The sequence below is a fragment of the Chroicocephalus ridibundus genome, chromosome 1 (assembly GCF_963924245.1).
Source record: "Chroicocephalus ridibundus chromosome 1, bChrRid1.1, whole genome shotgun sequence".
In the NCBI taxonomy this organism is placed as follows: domain Eukaryota; kingdom Metazoa; phylum Chordata; class Aves; order Charadriiformes; family Laridae; genus Chroicocephalus; species Chroicocephalus ridibundus.
This window is the reverse complement of record NC_086284.1, coordinates 84,698,659-84,723,565: the sequence shown is the minus strand read 5'-3', so window position 1 is coordinate 84,723,565 and position 24,907 is coordinate 84,698,659. Positions and strand designations below refer to the sequence as shown.

The 24,907-nt window shown below is 44.2% G+C and overlaps 1 protein-coding gene across 4 annotated transcripts in view; it reads left to right on the top strand.

Moving 5' to 3' along the window:
• GPM6B (glycoprotein M6B) overlaps positions 1 to 24,907 on the top strand; it is a 111,625-nt gene that overhangs the window by 39,988 nt on the left and 46,730 nt on the right. Inside the window, exon 1 of one of the 4 annotated variants that reach the window (XM_063341903.1) lies at positions 12,974 to 13,016. The exons of the other annotated variants lie outside the window; for them this stretch is intronic. Within the exon in view, the coding sequence (XP_063197973.1) occupies position 13,016 (1 nt within the window). The 5' untranslated portion in view covers positions 12,974 to 13,015. Of the gene's footprint in view, positions 1 to 12,973; positions 13,017 to 24,907 lie in introns of those variants that run through there. 4 annotated transcript variants of the gene reach the window in all.

The window sequence follows — 24,907 nt, the reverse complement described above, 5'->3', positions numbered from 1 at the left end:
AAGTATGTTCCCAAAAGCACAAAAATTGATTAAAGCATTTTTCCTTTTTTATCCCTGACACCGGCTCGGTCTGGATATGAATTCTTGCTCAAACAGCTCTGTTGACTTTCGTCGTGCCTTTTTTCGCACGCACTTTCTGGTTCTTCGTAGGATTGCTGTGTGCATGTGTAAAGACTTCCCTGTCTGGAAAAGCGATGCTTTACTCAACAGCCCTCTCCAGAGTGTGCCTGCCTTGGTATCAGGCTGGTCATGATCTCAAACATCTGATTGAAGTCTCAGCTTTTGATAAAATGTGTCCTAATTTCACTGTTGCTTTATCCTTTTAGTCGACGGATATTCCCTTCCATCTGTTCCTTTTGTTCAGCTCCTGCAAGTTGTCTATGTAGCAGAGAATTCAGACTAGGATTACAGCAGTCTGCTTTCTTTGTTTCTGACATGCCTGGCACAGCAAGAGCCTTCTCTCTGATTGAGCCGTGTAGGTGCTAATGCAGTAATACTGCTGCTGATCGTGACAGCTTGCAGCCTATGGTTGCTTCTCAGCAGAATAAGAATACCCTCATGTAGGAGAGCTGCAGGGTGGGCCAGGTACCCTCAGCAGGTTGGTTGCGTTTCTGCTTTTCATCGGATGGAGCAAACTTGCATCAAAATGGCAGTGGATTCCCCTCCATTGCTACCTGGAGTTGATTTTCATTGCACCCTTATTGGGTATCTGTGCTCTAGGTTTTTCCCATCGGCAAAGTTACAGCGGTGTTTGATTTCAGACTCCATGAGACCCACTGTTGGTAGACTGAGGAAAAGGGAAAGAGAACAGAGGAGATGGAGGATCATTTTGACTTGCTGGGCTCACAAACCAGGTCATTGAGTGACAACTGAAATAGAGGCGACCGTGCTCCCTCGCTTCCACTCTGTCTCCACCTTTCAATAGTTTGGACCTTGAAGGTACATTGTTTTAAGCGTATCTAAATTAATTGCTCAATTTTTCATCCTGACATTTAAACTCGGCAGGAAATGCTCTAGAAGGAAGTAATTTTTGTGACATTGAGGGTTTTAATGTAAAGAAGAGAATTCTAACGAGGACAGAAAATTTGCAAGCAAATCACTAAATTACATACTAGGTAGTGGTTTGTGCCTGTCTCGTACTCCTGCAGTCATGAAAGTAAACCTTGATACTGGACGTGGAAATGAAAATGAACTCATTTTGTGGTCTTCCTGTGATTTACAGCCAATGAAACTTGACGGTGGAACAGAAGAAGAGAAAGCTATCAAAAATACCCTTTTGTCTAACAGCAAAAGCGGGCGAGAGGTGTCCAGTGCCCTGCCAGGAAGATTTTGGTTGCGTGACATGTGCTGCAGTTCTCAGCCATCCAGTTTTGAGGCGGATCAGATGCAGGGCTCAGCAGACGCTTCGGAGTGCTAAGTAGTTGGGGGCGAGCGGGTGAAACACTGACTGACTTGTGTTGGCAGATGGGAATTCAGGGAGTCATTAGTCATGCTGTAGTCTCTTGTTTTGCAGTGTGTCGTGATGAAAAGAGAGAAAAGAGTTGCCTTTCGATAGCTGAAGAGCGCTTTTAAATACTGCAGGCTGAAGGATGCTGTGCTTGAATGATGTTGTCTTCCACAGCAGTAGATCACCGAGATAATCGTGTTGCAAATCAGAGAGACGTATGTGATGGGATTAGGATTACCAGGCTCTGTTAATTATGGAAAGTGGACTTTTGGACCTTATTTTGGAGTAAGAGAGAATGGTCCAAAGAGACACTATCTTCTTAAATGCATTTTTTGTAGGTAAGAAGACCTTTTTCAACTACAGCATAATCATAGAGTAATACAGTTCTTATTTTACCAAATTAGGGTCTGTTCCAGTAAAAATCAGTCAACTGGAAGATAAACACATTTTTTTTAACAGCATCTTACTCAATGGTACCTTTATGATAGCAAATTTGGCTTCTACATCTATCTTATGTTGCTCTTGCCCCAGGGGGCTGCAGTGTGCTTACTTAAGGTTTGCCTTGCCGTTCTTCAGTGATTCACTTTTTGGGTGGAAATTGGGTCTAGAACAGTGCTATCTGTCAAAGAAGTATAGGATGTGTGAGGCACACTGTCCTGGTCACATCGTTTTAATTTTAGATCTCAGGAGGGAGGAGGAAGACAAACAAGTCTTTCCAGCCACCTACATCTTCAGTATTGAAGTCACAGATGTCTAAGAGGGTGTTAGTAGAAATGATTAGCAATGAAATCATCCATGTAAGTTAATAGACGGGTAAATATACGATGAAGTGAAAGATGCCATAAAATTAATAGTTGGAGAGACATGAATATTTGTAACCTCGCTAATGTCTGTGGCGAAATTAAGTACTCTTGAATAAATTAGAATAACAATGAGAGGAGTAAGCTTATGAAAAGTTTGAAGTATGTTCTGTCAAAACCGGGCAATGTTCCTTAATCAGGCGTATCTCAGAGGTAGGCTTTTGCCTGAGGAAACACGGACCAGCCTCGTGAAACAATCCAGCCAAGAGGAAAGAGTTAATGGGCGCTGGGCCATTTTGTGCTGGTTGCTTGGTAAAGAGATGAGTGTGAAGGTTCTTCACATGGTGAGACCAGTTTAAAGGGACTAAGTCCTGGCAGCCCCTGGACTAGAGCCCTCCAAGCTTGGTTTCAGGCCTTCTCCTACTGAAGTGTGTAAGTAAATAGAAGGGTTTAAAATAAGTGTTCCTCAACATAGTAAGTGCAGTTTCACCAAAGTCCTCCCATATCTTGTCAGCCTCCTAAGACATTAAGTGCTGTGCTTTCTCCATGCTGTCTTCTGTCCCTGTTGCTCTGCAAGCATTGGAAATTTTTCATGTTAGCAGGTCAGCCATTACTCTTTGTGTTGTAGTGCTCATCACAAATACCCTTCTGGCTCTTAAAGTGCTCATCACAAATACCCTTCTGGCTCTTAAAGTAAGGTGTATAAACTGCTGTTTTTTTGGACAGTTCAGGTAAGCACCATATGTGGAGGTGATCCCAGCCCGTGTTGTTCTTGAATTAAGAGAGCTGAACATTTTTTTTGTTTGTTGGCTGTGAATGCCCGAAACAAGCAGATGATTGCCGAGCCGTTCCGGGAATGGTGCCTTTGGGATGCCTAAGTACAAATCAAGGGGCCAGGTTTGTGCATCTCTTAAGGGGCTGCTTCTGTGCAAATGTGACCAGTGTCCTTGCAACGCTATGGAGAACCAGCACGATAAAAACTGAAGCCCCATCTTTGAGTAGCTTCTGGATGGATGTACAGTGCAGGAGCAGCTTTTGTACATGTGTGTGGGGGGAAGAACTGAAGCATTCGGTATTTCCAAAATGTTCTAACCATACTGTCAGTGTTGCTTAGCAGCAGAGGGTTTAAAATAGTGGTATTACTCAACAGCGTGAGCCACATTTGCACATGGTAATGCTCTGTGTCCTGTATTGACTTGCTGCATTATAAAAGTGATAAGTTAATGTAAGGAAAGTGAAGATAGCTCACCTCCTCTTCTCTTAACTTGATGAACAAATGGCTGAACAGTGACATGTCTTCATTACGGTTCCAACAAGCAGATGCCCAGTAGAGGTGTGCCACGGTATTGTGTCCAGTTTTGGGCACCTCAATATGAGAGAGAGATATCAAGGTGCTGGAGCAAATGCAGAGGAGGGCAACGAAGCTGGTGAAGGGCCTGGAGAATAAATCTTATGAGGAACGATTGAAGGAACTGGGACTGTTTAGTTTGAGGAAGAGGAGGCTGAGGGGACACCTCATCACTCTCTACAACTACTTGAAAGGACATTGTAGAGAGGTTGGTGCTGGTCTCTTCTCACAGGTAATTAGCGATAGAACAAGAGGGAATGGGTTCAAGCTGCAGCAGGGTAGGTTTAGACTAGACATTAGGAAAAAAATTTTCACAGAAAGAGTGGTCGGACACTGGAATAGGCTGCCCAGGGAGGTGGTGGAGTCACCATCCCTGAATGCGTTTAAGAGTCATTTAGATGTGGTGTTAAGGGATATGGTGTAAGGGAGAACTTTGTAGAGTGGGGTTGGTGGTTGGACTCAATGATCCCAAGGGTCTTTTCCAACCGAAATGATTCTATGATTCTTATAGATGTGTGCATGTAGACCTCTCTTGGATGTGAACACCTTTCACGCACCCCAGTTGCCTACGAGCAAGTTTAACTCTGGACCCAGCAACCCGTGCTGGTGCCGACTGGGGTGGTGCTGTTGATGCAGCATCAGCTGCTTTGGGGGGACACTGGCAGCAAACAGCGGGGACAATAGCAAGTACAAATAACACTCGGTGGTCTCTCAGCAGCCCCTGACTTCTTGGTTGTCAGTGCACGTTCCCACTACTTATCTGCTTCCTGGGTGGTTTGGTCTTCTGAAGTGATGCTGAGAGTATCTGAGGTGGAGGTATCTCTTACCCATTGTCTGTGGGAGTCCTAGCCTCCCCCAGAGTAAGTCAGAGGGCTTGCAGGACTGCAGCTGTGCTTGCTGTCTGCTCCAAAACAGTGGAATTACAGTGGTGAAGGCAATAGATCATGGTGGCCAGAGTGAAAAGTTTTATACAGGCATCAAGGAGTTCAAGAGTTTAGTCCTCAACGGGAGTAAATTAAGGGTGGATGGTGGTTAAGTTGTATGGTAGCCCGCTGAAAAATAGGATTTGCTGATGCAAAGATGTATTTGCATGCAGAGCCCAGTATATTACACGTTTTAGCTGCTTTGAAGGGCTTCAACACTTGCGTTAGAGCTACAGAAATACTCCCTTAGCATTGCTAATGATCTTCCTAACAAACATGAATACGTATTATTATATCAAAATAGGGCCATATTTTAAAGCCCTGAAGTGAATTAAAATAGCAACTGGATCTGCCATTAGTGTTTTGTATGCCATATCATGGAAATAACATGTTTATCAGATGCAGATGTTTAAAAGCTGACCTTAAAATAAGGAAAATATGTTTCTTAAGCAGATCTCTGTTTTTTTCAGTATTTAAAACCATGGCCTATTTCTTCAGTGAAGACTCATAAACAACCCGTCTCAAATTGCACAGTTAGAACATCATTTGAATTTATGGCTATTTTATTCACCCTTTGCCTTAAGTGTGGGCCATTTTATGATAGGCATTGCCTCAGCACACAGTATGTGAAGAGTGGAGAAGTATGGCCATTAAGTTTTAATCTAAGACTGAGCTGTGTGCGCGTAAAATACTTCATTCAACTACTTGCAGTTTGCAGGGTGGTGTTTCAAAAAGAAATCTGGTAGTGCTTGTGACAAATAGCAAAGTATAAATTGCGTGAATTAATATTAATTTAAAATGCTGGTTTAATGATTTTGAGGAGAAGAGCCAAGCTCAGTGCAAGTATAAATGAAGTCAACTGGTTTGGGTTGGGGATAGCAATAGATTTAATACTTCCATAGACTTACCTGCCATTGCTTTAACTCTGTAGAGACTTAAGATGAAAGTGACAAGGACACTGAAAAAAAAGGTTATGCTGCCAGTTGCTTGGAAAAACGATGATTTTCAGTTGTTAAAAGAAAACAAAACAGACATCACATTTTAGTCAGAAAAATGACACCTGATGTGCCAAGGGCTGACGCATTTTTTTTTTTTCCCCAAAATGGTTATGAAAGACATGAAGGTCATATGACAGACCTCCTATTTCCCTGCACACATGCTTTGTACTTCAGAAAGCAGTGAGTCTCATGAGATGTCAGTTGCTAAGAAAAATACGCTTCTGTTTCCAATTAGGCAAGCGGGGTCTTGTGAAACCGTCTCTGCAGCCTCCCGTAGCTTTGTTTCAAAGCTCCTGTTGGTGGAGGTGCATTCACTGGAGCCCAACTTGCAAATTCTTCAGGTGTGTAGGAGAAGGGTGCAAGTAATTTCTGCACTACTGGCTTTTCGCGTTTGGGCCATATGTTACCGAGATGATGTACAAAGTGCCACATGCAGACCGAGGATGTTGCTGTCATGTGCTGCCTGGTGTGCCTCTGAGCTGGCAAAGCATTTTAGCGCGTGTGATTCAAGGGTAGCACTTAAGGATGCACTACAAAGAGGAGAGAGCTTTTCCAACCGGGATCTCTCTTGGTGAATTGCTCTGAACAGATTCTTAACTGGAGGGGAGGAAAAGAGGGGGACTGGAAAGTGTTCGGTCCAGCTGAATGCTGCGTAGATATTATTTACCACTTCTGATTAGCACAAAACCAGATAATTTCTCCATATATGTGCGCATGCACATGTGCCATAACAAGGCCTTGAAATGTTTACCCTGTATTTCAGAAGTCTCTTGTTCTTGTGGTTTCTAGTAGCAGTGCTTATGTGTGACCTGTTCCCTGGACAGTTTCCCATGGACACAAAATGTATTTAGTTAGAAGACGGCAGCTGAATGAAAAAGAGCTGGACGTGTACGCAATATTGTCCTTTATAGGACTGCCTGCCCTTACTGATAAACTTCACACAGAGACGAGCAGGATTTCTTCTATTTGTTGCAGATCAAAATCTTGCTAGAGCTTGAAGTTGTTCACAGGTGTGCAAAATTAGCTGTTAGTAGCCTTATAGGGCTCACCTGGGCTTCAGCAGGGCTTGGATTCGGTCCTTTGAAAGTGTTGTTTCTGAACGTGTGCTCAAAATGCACGTTGTCTCGCTGCGTGAATGCTGCCTTAGATTATCAGTTTGTTTTCTCGGAGACCCGGTGACTCCGTGCGGGAGGATGGATGAGATGCCAATTCTTTCAGCCACCTTCCATAACTCTCCTGAAGGTTGGTTTCCTCCTTCGTTTTTTGGTATCCGTGCATGCTTAGGATCACAAATGTAAGCCTCTGAAGCCAGTTGCTGTGGGAGGAAAAAGCCCCGCATTCGAACTGCCGCTGGCATGAGCCCAGGTTTGCCATGAGTGTCTCGCATTAGGCTCTGAGGCCAGGCCAAGCAAAAAGATATATTTCCGGGCTCTCTTTGGCTTTAGAAACTAGTTTTACATCTGGAGAAAATGCTTCCATGAAACGCTCATTCCCTGTGGGCAGAGGCAGATGTGGACCCCGCACACGAGCCACCTCCCAGCCACCCGGGTGTTTGTTTCCCTCGGCTCAGCTGCTGGTCTGAGGGCTCCTGGCTCCCGCGGGGTGTGCAGTGGCAGCGCTGGGGGGGCAGCACCCCTCCTGCTGGGACATGGGGCAATGAGCCCTTCAGAGCAGGCACCTCTTCTTAGTGGGACCCAGGAAAGGGACATTTGTCTGCATCTTCTGCCTCTAGCTGTGCCTAAGATTATTTCTTGTCCACCAGATAAGTGATGCATGGTGAATGTAGTGGTATTTCTATTTGTGACCAAGTATGGCGTAAAATACTGCATAAATTACATTGCTGATGAGCCCTACGCACACGCCTGACTGAAGCGTCCGAAGTGTCTGAGGTTTGTTCTTGTCCGTTCGCACCTTGCCAATACAGGATCTACATAATGAAAAACAGATCTCAGCTGCATAATTTTGACTTCGCTTCCCTGAAGTTTGGTGCTTTCCCATGTCAGGCCGGTTTCACTCTTCTTGCCAGCCCTGCAGGTAGCCATCAGCTGTGGGGAGCTCTTACGCATGTCATCTCCTCTTCTGGGATGAGTTAACCTTTTGCTGTTCTTGACTTTCCTTTCTTGTTTTGAAGGGAGTTTTTCTTCTTAAAATTTTCCCTACGGCCAGATGAACAATGTGGTTCCTTTGTTTGTTTTTGTTTAATCCTAGGGCTTCTGCTTCCAAACACGCATCAGCTTTACTCTGTCTCCCTACCCTGGAGCAGCCGTTGCTGCGATCTGAAAAGGCATTGAGCCCTAAGTGCTTCATTAGTGTGTGCTGCCTACATGTAATTAAGGGGCAGGCTGGAGCATGGTGAGCTGTGACCTGTTTGTATTCCGTCGCTTTGTTGGCTGCCCAGTAGATGTTTATGTTCAAAGCATCCGTTTTGGTTTTTCTTGTTGAGGGGGAGCTTGGGATGTTGCTCCAGGACATCTTCTCCCCATCCAGGGTGCTCTGTGCAAGTGCTCTGTGCCCTGACGGCACCTGTATGCAAACCGGTATGGTTTGGTAGGAAAAGTTCAACCTGATGCAGAGCTGGGATCCGTGCTCAACTGCTGGCTGAGGTGTGCTGTTTAGGGCCCTGGTTCTTAAGCCTGTGTTTTGCTTTTGGTGGGTAGAAGTGTCTAGAAATCGATGCAGGGGCTGGTATTTGCAGAAGTCATGCCAGTGCAAAAACCACTCAATATGTGGTGGATGTTTTTTTGGTCTGTCTGCCTATTTCCTGGTGGTCTTTCCTCTGCAGTTTAGATGTCTTGGAACTGCCAGCACTTAGCGGTGTGTATGAGCTGTGGGATGGGAGGGTGTGAGCAATGCAGTCCTAGATATCTCCTTGCTGCTTCCTGCCTCCTCCAGCCTGTCTCCTGTTGCTGTGGCAACTCTGAGCACCTACAGGCATGGAGCAGTTGTTGCCTATCCTTGCCTTCATGCTTCATAATCCTCATATTTCTGTGCCTCTCGGTTTATCGCATGTTGTGGGGTTTGGGAGTTCTTTTGATCCAGGCTAGAAACTGATGACTTTTTAGGATGGCATTTGTCTAAGACACGATGTCTTAGATGGCATTTGGCCACACTGTATGTTGCGGTGCGTTTGTGTTTGATTAAAATTCCGCAGGCTTCTTTTCTGAGTAAAACGAAAGCACGCGGTCATGCAGTGTCCCAGTCACACGGTAACAAAGGACTCCATTACAACATTTCATTAGAAGTCTGTGTATATCACAGTTACTTCCATTTCCAACAAGAAACCCACAAACGACCCAAGGGAAAGTCGAGTATGTGTACGCTGTTGTCCAGCTATCTGCAGCTGGCTGGAAAGTGTTTTTGCAATCCCCATCCTAGGTTTTGTTAAATATTTTCTTGTGCTCTTTTAAACGATAAGATTATTTTTTTCCGTTTTATCAACTATTACAAAAATTGAGAATTACTCAGAATGTATTTTGCTGTCATTTCCTTCAATTAAATACTTTATCTTTCTCTAATTAAGCTCTTTATCACGAGCAATTACTGTCGTCTTATAAAAAACAATTGCCAAAAGGTTATCTTCCTTTAATAAGAGAACAGGAAATTGTGCTAGGGATTACAGGCCCTGTGGAGATTTGCCAATAAGTCTTCCGCATAAAATATTTGTAGTCATTATAATTGCATACTGTATTTGTGCTAGTGCAGAATCCCATTCTTCCCTTGAGTTCATTGTGCCTAAGTCTTAGGGCTTTTACTGTGCTTATGTGTTTAACATGCACTTGCTGCTGCAGCCAGAAAGTAGATTTAAATTACGGAGGAAAGAAAATGGCTTATGTGGTGCTTATCTCTATTACTGTGCTTTATTACTAGTAACACAGATGCAGATATAGGCCAGTGGAGGGAAGGACCTCGTGCCTGAAGGTCTGTGGCAGTCCCTGTTGCTGGAAATGGCTGTAGAGAAAATGCAGGCAAGTCTGAGGGGCGTCAAATCAGATTTCTCAAAGCAGATTCAGTTTCACGGGGGCTGCGGTGAAATAGTGGTGTTTCGCCCTTCGTTTCGAATGAAATGCCCATGTACTTGAGTTGGTACAGCTTGTTCTTGCATCTCTTTCCTTGTGACTTGGCTTGTGGTTAATAACTGCACTAGCTAGAGAGAATCCAACTTGGGCATGCCTTCCTGTGATACCATCGCGCCTCTGACAATAAGGTGTGCTGGAGAAAAACCTGTGAAAACTGTACGGGTCAATGTGAATTCTTCCAGTCATCCCCCCCTCCCATTTTACTCCTGTTACTTTGCTTTATGATATTGTTCTAGCCAGGAGTCCCACAAAAATAAACATCGAGTATTAGAATACAAACAAAGCTTAGAATCATAGAATCGTCTAGGTTGGAAGGGACCTTTAAGATCATCAAGTCCAACCATTTGGTTTTGATTTTTTTTTTTTTAACTAATGGAATGCCCCCTTGGTAATTAAATGGGCGTATCCTTTTAGAAGGGGCTCTGGAAGAAGATTTTTGGTTTGATATTGACCCCAAAGGGACAGAGGTTTGGTTTATAGAGATCTTTCACTAACAGACTGCTTTCCCAGCTTTGCCAATTGTGCATCCGTCTATAGGAAAGGCAATTCTGGCTATTGGGCTCTTAACTTGTGTTTGCAGACAGACATGTCTGAGCTCTATATGTTCTATTTTGATTTAATGCAGCAGTAATGTGCCCGATAGATTGAATCTGAGAAAAAAGACCGGTGCCGTAGCAGCAGGGGCGGTACTATTGTAAGGTACAGTAACTTCAGGCAAAACCCCACACCAGAAGAGGCTTCAGCTACCTGAGGCTGAATTTAAAAATATGAAAATCCCTTCCCAATTAAATTTGGAAGGCTTGTGGGACCCCATCTTTGTGCAGGGGAGCCAGTGGAGTTCTCGTCTGTGAGCTCTGGGCAAGCTCAGTCCCTCTTCCAAGTCCTGAGCTGTGTTGTACCAAAGGTAGGGAGGGATGCAGAAGAAAACTTACATGTCTCCTATGAATGTGGGCTTCTGTGACTGGGTACCTGGTATCGTGCACTGATGGCCACTGTGTTCTTCTAAAACAACAGTGAGGTAAGGGGGGCAAGCTCCAGGCGTGGACTGTGCTCTTGCATGCATGCGTGTGTTCTTGCTGTGTACATAAGTGACTCCCACTGCGGACACCATGGCTGTTGCCACCTTTTCCTGTGGTCAGCAGGCTTTGGAAGAGAGGCTCTCAAGAAGTTTTCCTCAGCCAGCGTTCTCCATGGCTGGGTCTGGAGTGTGCAGAAGTCCTCACCTGAGATCTGAAAAAGCTTAGAGCTGAGGTTCTCTTCTCATCACATGGCATGAGCGTGCTCCTGGGTCCCAGCCTGGCTGCCAGTCTGTAGGCAACAGCCATCTTCTGCAGAGCCTCACTGCCTAGCTCAAAGAACCAAAATCCATCCAGGTACCTAAAAGTTGTCCCACTGCTTTGTCTAGGCCAGGACGGACCAACTGCAGCTGTTGGCCATGTACAGCACCTACACATCTTTCATTGTTCAATTTGTTGTGTTACCAGCAGCGAGGCAATGCTGGGAGTAGAAGTGCGCAATGGTGGTGTGTGGAGGGACCTCACTGTGTGCCCTTCTGTTGCGGGTCAGTCCTGCACAGCCCGTTGGCCCTTTTGTCCATCACCTTAGCTTTTCCTTAGTTTTCCTTCACGGGTAACCTTTTGCTCCGGTGCAAGTAGGATGTCTTTTGGCTCTTACACAGTTTAGGATTTTCATAGGCAAACTGCATTCAGGAGTGTTGTCTGTCCTTTGATCCAACTCATGTTCTTTAGTATGTAAGGAGCTCTCTTCTCATGTCATTTAAAACTGAAATATAGCGTTTAAGATTGCCTGCAGTATTCGAGTTCTAGTGCTTATCCGAAGACAGAACATTAAAATAAAAGCTAAATTTGAGGTTTATAGTATTATTACTTAAATACAAAAATAACATTTTCCAGCCCCAATTGCAGACTTTTGAGTTAGGTTCTTCAATGTCTCAGCGGGCCCCCAAATCTGCTACGCTACATGCAAAATGAAGCTACCAGCTACTCTGAAGCCAAAACTGGTCATTATAAAACCTCTGTAAGCTGGCTGCCAGCCTTAGAGTTCATTATGAGGGAGGTCATTCTTCCTTACAGGAATGAATGTAGCTTTTGAGTACATTTTAAAAGTTTCATTTAATCACAATGTGGATGAATTGTTTTAGCCGTGATCGCCTGATGGGAAACTAACTTTCTTCTTCCTGGAAGAAAAAATACCGTGTTGATTCGTGCAGCAGCTTTTAGAACTACAGGATGTGATTTCCTTTTTTTTTTTTTTTTTTTTTTTTTTTTGAAAGAGTTGAAGATTTTGGCACCAACAAAGGAAATTTTGGTCCCTCTTCTCTGCTTTTTCTTTAATAGTGAGTAGTCAGTTTTCTATTGAAATCTGTGAATGTGCAGAATAAAGTCTTTAGCGGGGCTCTTTCTGAAGCATCCTCTCAAAGTGTATTTTTTTACAAATATTTTCAGCTCTTCTGTAAAAATTATGTGATTGCAAAATACTTTCAAGACTGTATCAGTTTGGCTAAAATGCTTTAAATGGGGGAAAGAAAGCTTTTTTTTTTTTTATGGCGGGTAGTCTTTCATGCCCTAATGGAAGGGTTTGGAGAAGAAGCCAGGCTCACCTTGAAAATGTATGGTGTTAGGATGAGAAAACATATCCTCAAGCTGGAACATGGGAATTTCTGATGAGATCCAAGGAAATTTTTTTTTTCCCTGTGAGGGTGGTTAAGCGCTGGAAGGAGAGGTTGCCCAGGGAGGCTGTGGACACTCCATTCTTGGAGATACTCAATACAGAACTGGACAAAGGCATGAGCAATCCGATATAACTGACCTTGCTTTGGCCAGGGCATTGGACTAGAAACCATCAGGAATCCCTCACAACATAAATTATTCTATAATTTTGTGAAATTAATCTTCATTGTATGTGCAATATCTATGGTATTGCATGAGTTTGTCATTTTATTATATGATGGCATTTTCTGTACGATTGCTGACAACCGCAAAGAAACGGAGAGGGAATGGTCTTGGTAGAGGTCAGAAGTCTACAGCAGCAACTAGTTGGTGAGCAACTAGAGGTCAGGAGTCCAGTGCAGCAAGCTGCAGGATGTTCGGAATGTTATCCTGCAGCCATGAAATGGAGGGGAGCACGTGTGCGTTACTCCTTGGCAACTGTCTGAGGATGGTCGTGTTGAAAGTAGCTGTGAAGAGGTATGCCCAGGACTGATTTTTCCTATGTGCACAAAAATGTGTCGGTGATTGAAAATAGTAAGTTTAAAGTACTGTATAGCTTTACTTTCCCTAGTATAGACCCTCTGCCAGGACCAGAATCCAGTCTCATAGCACTACTCCCTGAATGCTGAGAAAAACAAACAGCAGCAATTTCAAACACCTGTCTCCTCCCAGGCAAACTCCAGGACTTTTTCCAAGTAAGTACTTGTTTCAAAACATGTCTAAACGTTAAATTTTCACATGGCTTAAACTAAACATGTAAAGTAGCAGGGATATCCAGTTCTAATCCTATGTAAGCCTTCTGATTTACTTTATGGTTGTTGGAGAGGATATTGATTGCCTGTTGCCAGAGAGATTCAAGATGAGCAAAAAGACGTGGTATTGTAGATGCTTCCCAACCCAACAGGTTGGAAGGAGAAAATTCCTTGGCATTAACTAACTTTAAATGTTTCAACAGAAAATAAATACGGCTTCCACAAAATGTTGTGCTCTCTATTCTAGATGTTTACTTTCTTGCTATTCTGAAGTAATTCATTAATTCATATATCTTAGCTTTTAACACGAATGTGTCGGTGGTGTCCTGTTGCAGGTCTATAGAGATTCTGGGCCGTCAATGTCAAAGAAATTCTAAATCAATTAGACGTGTGGTCCAGGCTGGAAGGAGATAGGGAAGAGTTTCTCGTCACATTCTGCATATTGGTGTCCTTACACTTATTTTTTTAAAGTGACAGGTGACTTGAGGAAGAGTACTAGGCGATGTTCACTGAAAGACAAAGTCTGTTGGCTTTTTTTGAGATACTTCTGAAGAATTATGTTTTTTTCTGGGAAGAACTCAGCCGAGCAGTGTTGAGATGTATCTTCTATACTGTGCAAAGTTGCAGAAGCCATTTAAAACTGTCACACTGCTGAGCTGAGATTAAAATCTTTGTAGCTGTGACTCAAAAAGCAATACCTGGATTTTTTCCTCCCTCCCCTCACCCCTAGAAGTGGAAAAGTTACTCAGTTAATGATAGCTGTCCCTGGAGCACCTGGGCTGAATAGTCCAACAGGTGTAATTAAGGGTGACTGCCACATTCTTATTAAGCAATAACGAAAAAAAAAGGCATAAGAAAATCTTGTTATCACTGTCTAAGCTGTAAATAAATGCTAATGTGAGTAAATTATATGCAGATTAAATGGCTTCATAAAAAAATCCAGTGGACTTCAAGTAGATGAATTTTCAGAGGGGCAGATGGGGGAGAAGGATAATGTCTTTTTTAATTAACTCAACCAGCCATAGGTGATGAAGATAGAATATTGATGAAGATAGAGTATTGAAACAGTGGGAAAAGAGAATGTATCTAGAAACCAAATGTAGGTCACAATCCAAGAGGGGGAAAAACTGACATTTGAGAGGCACATACGGTCAGTGATAGGTAATGAAACATGAGCTCTCAGCATAGCGTACTCAGTAAAGGAACACAGCTGATCCCTGGTTACAGGAGTGGTGAAGATTCGGTACTGCCTGAAAGAGTCTGATTCCCAAGAGTTGCAAGGAGAACAGTAAGTCTAGAAAAGCTGTGAGGGAGTGAGCTTTTGCTTTGATCCAAGAGAAGGTTAAGATGTTGCCAGGTCAACCTCTATGTGGGAGAATATTTCTACCAGCAGACAGAGATTTGATTCATAAGGCAGTGGCATAACAAGATTTGACGTCTGGAAGTTGGAACATAAAATGCATGCTACTAATAAGTAATAGTCTTTATTATGCTGATGATTGATTTATGAAAGAGCTAAGGCATAAATTTGGTAGGTTCCTCATCTGGCCAAGTTTTTAAAGAACATTAGATTAGCTGTCTTTCTCTGGAAGAAATGGTATAGCTTTATAGCAAAGGTAGAAGGCAGTGAGATGACGCAGGACTCACTGGGTGAAGTCCTGTGGGCTATAATAATCTCAAAGCTTTGTGATCTGGAATAAGTCTGTCAGGAACTGGAGCGAGGCCATCAGGACTTTTTCAGATAGGCTGCTGAACAGCTGTCAGACAGTAGCTGCCAGTTAACATAAAGAATGTGTCCTATGTTGCCAAAATGTCTAAGTGGTTTTGGCAGTGGAAGGAAATGTGGGCTTGCTTCGTAGTCTTTTCACCGCAGGAATGGATGATGCACATTATAATCTGTTCTAGCAGAGCATTTGTTTGGGCATCAGAGGAAAAAAATGAAAATACAGAACGAAAATCCAGATCAGTGCCCTGTGGAGAAGAAAGGGCAAGACTAGATCTTGGAGGCTTTTGCGTGCAGTTAAGTTCCGCTCTTCAGGAAACTTTTAGAAGCAGCTTACTAAATCATAGAATCATAGAATCTTCATGGTTGGAAAGGACCTTTGAGATCATCGAGTCCAACCAGACAACCTACAATCTCTGCCACTAGAGCATGCCCTGAAGTGCCACATCTAGACATTTCTTAAACACCTCTAGGGATGGTGACTCAGCCACCTCCCTGGGCAGGCTGTTCCAGTGCTTGACCACTCCTTGAGTAAAGTAATTCTTCCTAATATCTAATCTAAACCTCCCCTGCCGCAACTTCAGACCGTTTCCTCTGGTCCTGCCGTTATTCACTTGGGAGAAGAGGCCAACACCCACCTCTCTACAACCTCCTTTCAGGTAGTTGTAGAGGGCAATGAGGTCTCCTCTCAGCCTCCTCTTCTCCAAGCTAAACATGCCCAGCTCCCTCAGCCTCTCCTCATATGACCTGGTCTCCAGACCCCTCACCAGCCTGGTAGCTCTCCTCTGGACACACTTCAGCACTTCACTGTCCCTCTTGTACAGAGGGGCCCAGAACTGAACGCAGTACTCGAGGTGAGGCCTCACCAGTGCCGAGTACAGAGGAACAATCGCTTCCCTGCTCCTGCTGGCCGTGCTAACCCTGATACAAGCCAGAATGCCGTTGGCCTTCTTGGCCACCTGGGCACACTGCTGGCTCATGTTAAGCTGGCCATCCACCAGCACCCCCAGGTCCTTTTCTGCCGGGCAGCTTTCCAGCCACTCTTCCCCAAGCCTGTAGCGCTGCTTGGGGTTGTTGTGACCCAAGCGCAGGACCCGGCACTTGCCCTTATTAAACCTCATACAGGTGGCCTTGGCCCATCGATCCAGCCTGTCCAGGTCCCTCTGTAGAGCCTTCCTACCCTCAAACAGATCAACACTCCCACCTAGTTTGGTGTCATCTGCAAACTTACTGAGGGTGCACTCAATTCCCTCATCCAGATCATCGATAAAGATATTAAACAAAACCAGCCCCAGAACTGAGCCCTGAGGACACCACTGGTGACTGGCCACCAAGAGGATTTCACCCCATTAATCACAACTCTCTGGGCACGGCCATCCAGCCAGTTTTTAACACAGCGAAGAGTACACTTGTCTATGCCATGATTCGCCAGCTTCTCCAGGAGAATGCTGTGGGGCACGGTGTCAAAGGCCTTACCAAAGTCCAGATAGACAACGTCCACAGCCTTTCCCGCGTCCAGAAGGCGGGTCACATGGTCATAGAAAGAGATCAGGTTGGTTAAGCAGGACCTCCCCTTCCTAAACCCATGCTGGCTGGCCCTAATCTCTTGGCTGCCCTGCACTTGCCGTGAGAGCTCACTCAAGATGATCCTCTCCATGATCTTTCCTGGTACCGAGGTCAGGCTGACAGGCGTGTAGTTCCCCGGATCCTCCTTCTGACCCTTCTTGTAGATGGGCATCACATTAGCCACCGTCCAGTCATCTGGTACCTGCCCTGTTGACCAGAATCGGTGATAAATGATGGAGGGAGGCTTGGTGAGCTCTCCCACCATCTCCCTGAGTACTCTTGGGTGAATCCCATCCGGCCCCATAGACTTATGTACGTCTAGGTGCAGAAGCAGATCATTGACTGCTTCCTTCTGGATTATGTGTGGGTTGCTCTGCTCTGCTCTCCATCCTTATCTTCCAGCTCAGGAGGCTGAGCACCCTGGGGATAGCTGGTCTGACTATTGAAGACGGAGGCAAAGAAGGCATTAAGAAGGCATTAAGTATCTCAGCCTTCTCCTCATCATTGGTTGCAACTTTCTGCCCCGCATCCAGTAAGGGATGGAGATTCTCCCTGGCTTTCTTTTTGTTGATGTATTTATAAAAGCTTTTATTTTTATTATCATATAATATATTCTGTTGACAGTTTTGACTTGTTTGAAGCTGTATGCGTCACTGCTTGAGAGTAGCTTCTGCTGAACACACCAAGGTTAGAGATGGGAAATGTGCCTGCTTTTGTATTCCTGTTGTCCAGCAAGCCTGTCTTCTCTTTGCTTAGACTGTGCCAGTTTGGGGCTGGTGACCTTTCACAGGTGTCAGAGCTGAATGTTGTTGTCCTTTACACCCAAGTGGCTGATGACCCCATGCTGACTTAGGTGTCACCTTTTCCCAAACCCAGCCTCCTAGGGGCTCTGCTCCTCTCATGGCAGGTGCACGTGGCTTGAGATGCAAAATGTACACCATGCAAAGTTGAGAGGGAAGCTGAAATCTCCCATACTCTGAATCTTCTCATTTCCTTCACTACTCCGCAGTACTATTTAAGCATACTTCCTGTGGGTTTTGAGAGTACCAGACTCTGTCTAGCTTGGCAAGTCTCTATGTGGTACGTATTATCTCCAACTAAATGCCAATGAGGACTTACCTTCTGATGTTCCTACCTGCCTTGTGACACCTTGACCTACTATAGCACTTTATCACCAGGTGTTGAGCCAGTTCAGTGATTTGTCTCCAGCCTATTAGGGCAGACTGAGATCTCCAGGTGCCAAATCTTTCTCTAGAGCCTTCCATGTGAATATCAACCATGTTAAGTGATTCTTCATTACCAGTTCGTTGTCATCACTCTCTAGAACTTTGAGAAAGGGATAGAGATGGCGAAGATGTCAAACAAACCTTGAACTCCTCAGTTTGTAGAGATCTTGGTACAGTTTATGGACATAAATAATAATAAGGAATCCAAACAAACCTTGAACTCCTCAGTTTGTAGAGCTCTTGATACAGTCTATGGACGCTATAAGAATAAATAATAATAAGGAATCCTAGATAGTACATGGACCACTGAGTGCTGCCTTGTTCCTGCTTGAAAGTACCTTGTCTGAGAGAGGCATGAGGAAAATACCTATGCTTGGCAACAATGATTAGCTGGCAGAAATCCCATTTTCAGAAGTTAATAGTGAAGAATTATATTTAAAAAGTGACTACTAAGTAAATACTAATCAATTGGAAATTGGGATCTGAGAAAGGATGAGTATACTGCATAAGCACAGCATTATTCATATACCATAGGTGTTTAAAGTACAACTTATGAACTAACACTTAGAATCTGCTGGAAGTCAGTCTTAAAAAGTAATCCATTGCAATGAAACACAACAAAGAAGGGAAAATTGGTTTCCTCTCAATAATAATCAGTAGATATATGTAATTCGTGACTACTCAGCTCTGTGAGAGACTTGTGTCTCTCGCAAAACAATTCAGTAAAGCTGACAGGGTTCAGATGAAAGAGGGGTTCAGTGCATTTTCAAGTAAGTTTATTTGCTCAGCTAAAAATAAGCATATGCAAACATTACAGGGTTCAAGGGGAAACCAGTGAACCAGCTAGCTTCTAAAGGAAAGATCTTTCTGCCCATCTGTTTCCACAGAAAAGCGCCTCTACCCATCACTGTGTTCTGAAGGGCCACTATTGTTGGGGATCTTTTTGTCCTGTGACTGGTCTCTAATCAAGAGCTACTAAGAGAAGTTAAAAAGTTCTTTTATAGGAATTCAGGAATAGTTCACTACCATCAAAGAAGAGTAATTGAATTGGACGCTATCACTCAAATGCTTTTTTTTTTGTTGTTGTTGCTGTTAAATCCTCACTGCTTCCTGTAAAATACTTGCTTTGCTTTTCTGAAAACTCGCATTTCACATGGAAGGTCTTCTCCCCTGCTGACTCCAGGCTGTGCCTGTAGGTCGGATCTTTCTCCTTATGAACTGTCAGTTTGCACCTCATCTGATCTTAGGAAATTCTCACAAGCTCCGTGAATTTGTGATGCTTTTCTGCAAATGGTGCTATATTGGAAACTTCCGCATGACACTATGAGGGATGAAGGAAGAGAGTGTGATTTAGTTGTCTTTTGCATGTGGGATGATGGGTTGATGAGGAAACCCCAGTGAGGTTATGCTGTTTAGTGCTTCTATGTGAAAAAACGAAGCAGTGAGACAAAATCTGCGCAAAATTTTCCCTTCTTTTACCAAAAATATATTTTGCATACTGACTTTTATGAGTCTTCAGCCTTAATTAATCCTCTTTCTGATAATGCATCTAAAAATGAGCCAACTCCAACAATTCACCAAGTCCACTTCGGTATATAGAGGCATGAGGTATGTCTGTATGTGAGATGATTACTTCCATGAGCTTTCCCTGAGCTCGGTGACTAGTGCTCTCAGCCTGGCAGCGTAACAGAATTGCTGGCATCGTAATGCCTTGCTGGGCTGTGATGGTGCTTTTGGGAGAATATCTTAGTTATTGCATGCTGGAGGGAGAGAGAGGGGTGACCATCTTCCGCTTGTACTGAGACAACTTGCTCACCAGAGAAAGTGAGAAGGAACCCACTGGGAATTTCAGGTGTATTTACGCTGCTACGCCTGCCTTTGCAATAAACAGAAATTTTTCTGGTCATAGGCAAAGGAATTAACTCTTCCTCATCAGATGAGACAATTCACAAAGATAGAAAGTTTCTACAGCACACCAGCATTCCTGCTGGAGGACAGATTTTTGCATCGGATGCATTGGGCAGGCTGAAATTATATCTAATTAATGACTGTATATGCTGGCCTTGTGCTAGAAGGCCATATGTTCACTTGTGTAGACACAGGCAAAAGACACGCAAACAACATCTGCAGTGATTACGGATCTGCCTCAGAGCTGCTTACTCACTGCGAAGCACTTGATGATGAAGGCAGCCCTGGTGCCAACCACCTGAAGTAGCACTGGTGCTCGCTGATATGTGAACAGATATAGCAATATATGAATATTCATGGGCCGTTGCTGCCTGCAGTTTTTTGTCACTATGGGATGGGGTCCTCAGCCTGTTGACTGGTTGGAGGCATCTCATCTGAGAAGGGTTGGACCGTCATATGAATGCTATGAATGCTTGGATGCTCAGAGCAGCCTGTGTATGCAGGACTAGCGTGGCAGATAGAGTATAAGCAAGTGCTCTTTAGAGGGGGGAATCGGTAATGGGTGGGAAGGGCTCACCTGTGTGGATTTACAGCTGGGAGCTTTTCTCCAGCTCATGGCACAAAGTGTCTTTCATCATCAGGTCCACAAATGCTGAAGATGTGTGACAAAGCTAGCAGGGATGTGTACGTGCATGTACCTCTTTTAAGGATGATTGTCTCCAAGGAGGGAAGGGAAGGTGTGTTTTAAAAGTCAGCAAATAGTAGCTCAGTATAAAATCATAGAATTTCCAGTGTCTCACCACCCTCAGAGTGAAGAATTTTTTCCTAATAGCTAATCTAAGTCTACCCTCTTATAATTTAAAACCTTTATCCCTCATCCTATCACTACACTCCCTGATAACAAGTCCCTCCCCATCTTTCCTGTAGGCCCCCTTTAGGTACTGGAAGGCTGCTATAAGGTCTCCCTGGAGCCTTCTCTTCTCCAGGCTGAACAACCCCAACTCTCTCAGCCTGTCTTTATAGCAGAGGTGCTCCAGCCCTCTGATCGTCTTCATGGCCCTCCTCTGAACTCGCTCCATGTCCTTCTTTTGTCAGGGGCCACAGCACTGGACGCAGTACTCCAGGTGGGGTCTCACGAGAGTAGAGTAGAGGGGCAGAATCACCTCCCTCGACCTGCTGGCCACGCTTCTTTTGATGCAGCCCAGGATGCGGTTGGCTTTCTGGGCTGCGAGCTTACATTGCTGGCTCATGTTGAGCTTCTCATCCACCAATACCCCCAAGTCCTTCTCCTCAGGGCTGCTCTCAATCCATTCTCTACCCAGCCTGTATTTGTGCTTGGGATTGCCCCGACCCAGGTGCAGGACCTTGCACTTGGCCTTGTTAAATTTCATGAGGGTTGCATGGGCCCTTCTGGAAATTTGTCTCAGCCTTTGAGTAAGTGCTGTGAGTGCTTTTTAGTTGTTTTTCTTTTCTGCTTGAGGACTTTGATAACAACAGTAGTTCAAGGAGGAAATAGAAGACTTTGGGAAAGACCAGAGCAAAGAAAATAGTTTTGCTGTGATCCACTTCAGTAAGATGAATGGTGACCATTTATCTTTCAACAGAGTTGTGTCGTTTCAGTGGGGAGATGATGCCTTGGACTGCATAAGCAAAGTCTGGAAAACTTTTATTGAGCTAGAGGAAAAAAGAATTTCTTTGTCCTTCAGGTGTTTTGTGTTTGTCCTCGGGGATAGGTCAAACAGGCTAATTTTGGAAAACTAGGCAGTCCCAGCAATTTTTTTCCCCCCTGCCATTTCAGACAGCTCTGTCTTTCTAATAGTATTTCTGCTCTGACTCTTACTCTCTGAGACCAGCTCCTGGGTGGACGGTTTCCAGCGTTGTTCTGCACGTGAGGGAGAAAAGTTAGCCAAGGAAGGGGGCAGAGAAGGGGGTACTGTTCAGCTTCGTGACCACATATATCCTCGCGGTCTCCAAAAGGGGCGCTTAAATCCTCCAGAAGTGAGGATTTGCATGAGACGATAGGAAGGTTTGTAGTTACTTGCGGTGATCTGGAACCACTTTTATATCCACCTGTACACCATCAATGGGCAAGTGGGCTTTTCTGATCAATTGCAGAAGAAATTGAAGAGATTTTAGTTATCTCAGTATCTCTGTGGGTTTAGTCCTTAATTATCCTTTTGTGCCATTCTGCTGAAGCGCGTTTGTTAATCACTCCAGAGTACTTCAGCTTCTTTCAATATATTGAATTCCACTTGGATGCTTTTAAAAGTGTTTGCGCAGCATATGCCTTTCTTAGCAGTATGGGAAATATCCACAGTCTGAAACAAAAGTGCAGTGTTCCGAACTCGGCATCCATGTTGTTGTCCTGTAAATTAGTACGTTCTGTGCTGTTATGTAAGTTTATCTCGTGTCAGAGTAATAAAAGCTGAGTGTGCTAAAAGGCTGATAAGCTGGCCATGAAGGATTACGTTGTTCAGATTCTTCTGCCTTAAAATGACACCTGTTGCTTTACCGACTTGTGCTGGTAGGATAGTGTCTTTAGAACTGGTATAAAGTGTGAAAAAATAAAATTAAAAAAAAAAACAAACACAACAAAAGCCATTTTTTTCAGGCAGTTCAGATCCAAGCCTTAGCAGCCTTGAATTTAGTATTGTCTCTAAACCACTCTTTCACAAAAGGACTACGAGAAAGTACAGCTGTTCTGTATTTCTGGATATTAAAAATGGACAAAGTGACTTTTCAGTAATACTGCCGTAGCCTCGAGGACCGAATGCAAAAAAAACAAGTGCTCCTTCTGTTGGCAGGTGGGAAGTTCACTCCCTTAAAATGCAAAATAAAAAATAATAAAGTAGATGGTTGTGCAGCTTCTGAGGGTAGCCTGCAATGAGGGGGAAGGGACAAGCACCCCACAGCTGCCAGCAAAAATCACTGCTGGCAGTGAGCGTGCATAAACTAAGGGTCCTCTTCCAGCAGCCCTTAAATAAATCGGGGTGGGGGGGGAGAGGGGAAGTTCATCCCTGATACCACGGTTCTGCACAATGATCCCCTTTCTGGGTGCCGGGGTCACAGCTGCTGTCTGGAGATTACTTACAGAAGCACTCTTCTTCTCGGGAGAGGGAGGTTTCCTGGAGGATTAAGCACAGGCTGAAAGCAGGAGGAGTTATTCGGCAGGGAGACAAAGGAAGCGAGCCTGTGTCTGTGACGGGCAACAGGGGAGGAAGACTGTGAACGAGAAGACAACTGCCAGTAGTTGCTGCTTGGGTGGGAGAGGCTCCCCTTTGTGTTCCTGAAGTGGTCTGGTCACCGGGTGAAACCCACTGTGGGTTTGGCATGACCCTGCCTCTTGCAGGACTCTAAGTGCTCCTTTCCCATGCGCGTGGGAGGTGGATGGTGTCTGGCAGAGCTCTGCCACCTCCTGCGTCTGAGCTGAAGCTGTTTCTTTGCTCGCCATCTCAAGTCCCCTTTAATCATTCAGGAATGGGGATCAACGTGGTAATCTGAATCCCCATGTAAAGGTGCATTTCCACTCCCCATCTGCTCATAAAACTATGCTTTTTGCATTTTCTTCCGTCACAAACACCATGCCTTCTGAACCTGCTGCTCTGGTGCTTCCTTCTTCCCTCTTCCTTCTCAGCTTTGTTTTTCTGGGGTTTTTTTCCTCTTTTCTCTCTTATCCTGCTACTTCACCTCTTGGGCGCACACATTCCTGGGAAAGTACCCAGAAAAATCCTTCTACCCACATATCATGTGCCACCACCTCTGTTTTGTGTAGGAAGGTCTTCTATATTTGAAGCCAGGGCCATCTGCCTTGTTCCTAAAAAAAACCCCAGGTTTCTTGCAGTTTTCTGCAAGGGCAGTGGCCACAGTTCTTCGTATAACTTTAAAAGGAAAATCCAACCCATCCTCTAGTAATAATATTTGAAACTTCTTGCCTATTTATCAGTTGCTTCCAAAGTTGAGACTCATTTCACTTACTGGATCAGATTCCCCACAGATCCCATATGCCGGCTACTTCTTTTTAGTGTCTTCAGAATCCACTAGTGCTTTTTATAATCTGAAACAAATGGGTACTGCACATAATGTAGGAAAGGAGAGGTGGAAGCAGAGGAGGCTGACAATGCATGCATTCAAACGATGTGAAAATGCAAATGGGAAAAATATGACTGTGTCAGTAGAGCTTGTCAGAGGGGGTTTAAGGCATACAAGAGAAGTATTGCTGAAATGTTCCTTGAGGATAACTTGAAAATAGCTTTCTTGCTCCTGAAAGATGTGGCACACATGAATGGTAGCTTACTTTATTTGTTAACGTTTTCTGTTCAGGTAATTTTACATGATTAAATATATCTGTTGTATCTAATTGGCCCCTGTAGTTTAGAGTCCATCTAGAAATCTAGGCACATACTGTGAGAGATCAATAAAGTGATTTTAGTGTTTGTGAAAGCAATTTTTCCATCCTAGTTTATGCATTAAAAAGGATAATACACCTGTCCTACATTTGTGAAGTATCTCAGCAAACACAAAAGGACAGTCTACTCCGTTTATATACTTCATTTTCCGATACTGCATTGTAACAGCATGTTTCCAAGCAAAAACATACTTTCCCCTCTAATCTCATTCATTTACATGCACATCAACTATTTTGTACAGTGAAGAAAGGTTAAATTCAGGCTGAACTGTGGTCCAAAGGAGAGATGGAGGCAGAAAATCCTTCTATAATGCTTACTGTAGAGGAACAGAAATTCTTTTACATGTCTCTAAATTTAGGATTTACACCAGCACTGAGAAGCAAAGGCCTTTCAAAAAGAAAATGATGAGTTATGCAGTAGAAATTACAAATATTTTAAGATGGAAATAGCTGCTTTTATGTCTTCCCTCTCTGCTGCAGTTCTGACTGCTCAGCTTTAGCTGTGCAATTTCTTTTTTTCTGTGGGATTGCACAGGGTTTATTTACACAGCATATTCGTAACAGTGCTTCAACTCGTAGGGGTGGAAAGTGGGACCCCCGCTCTATTGGTAGTAGGCATTTTGTGTCCTAAGGAAAAATCTCAAACAGTTGTTATCAGGATGGACCAGCATGTCTAACACTCCACCTAGGAGCACTGCACTCCAACTGGGATGGGGTAGGGTGCATAGGATGAGATGTAGGGAAGAACTTCCTTCTCTTCCTTGCCCTGCTCTGTGCCAACTTGCATCGCTCTCCTGATCTTGGTCACGATGTGGCTTGCAGCCCAGCTCCAATAGTTGGTGTTCCGAGCTCTCCAGCCTTGACTTGAAGGGAGTCTTCTATTTTATGGGACCCTGTTCTTCTGTGCCAGGGCAGCCTTAAGAGCCCAGGGTGCTTTCTTTAACATCTGTTGTTATGTGTGTCTGAATGAGTGCCGGAGCGCTCACATTTAGAGCAGAAATTTTAG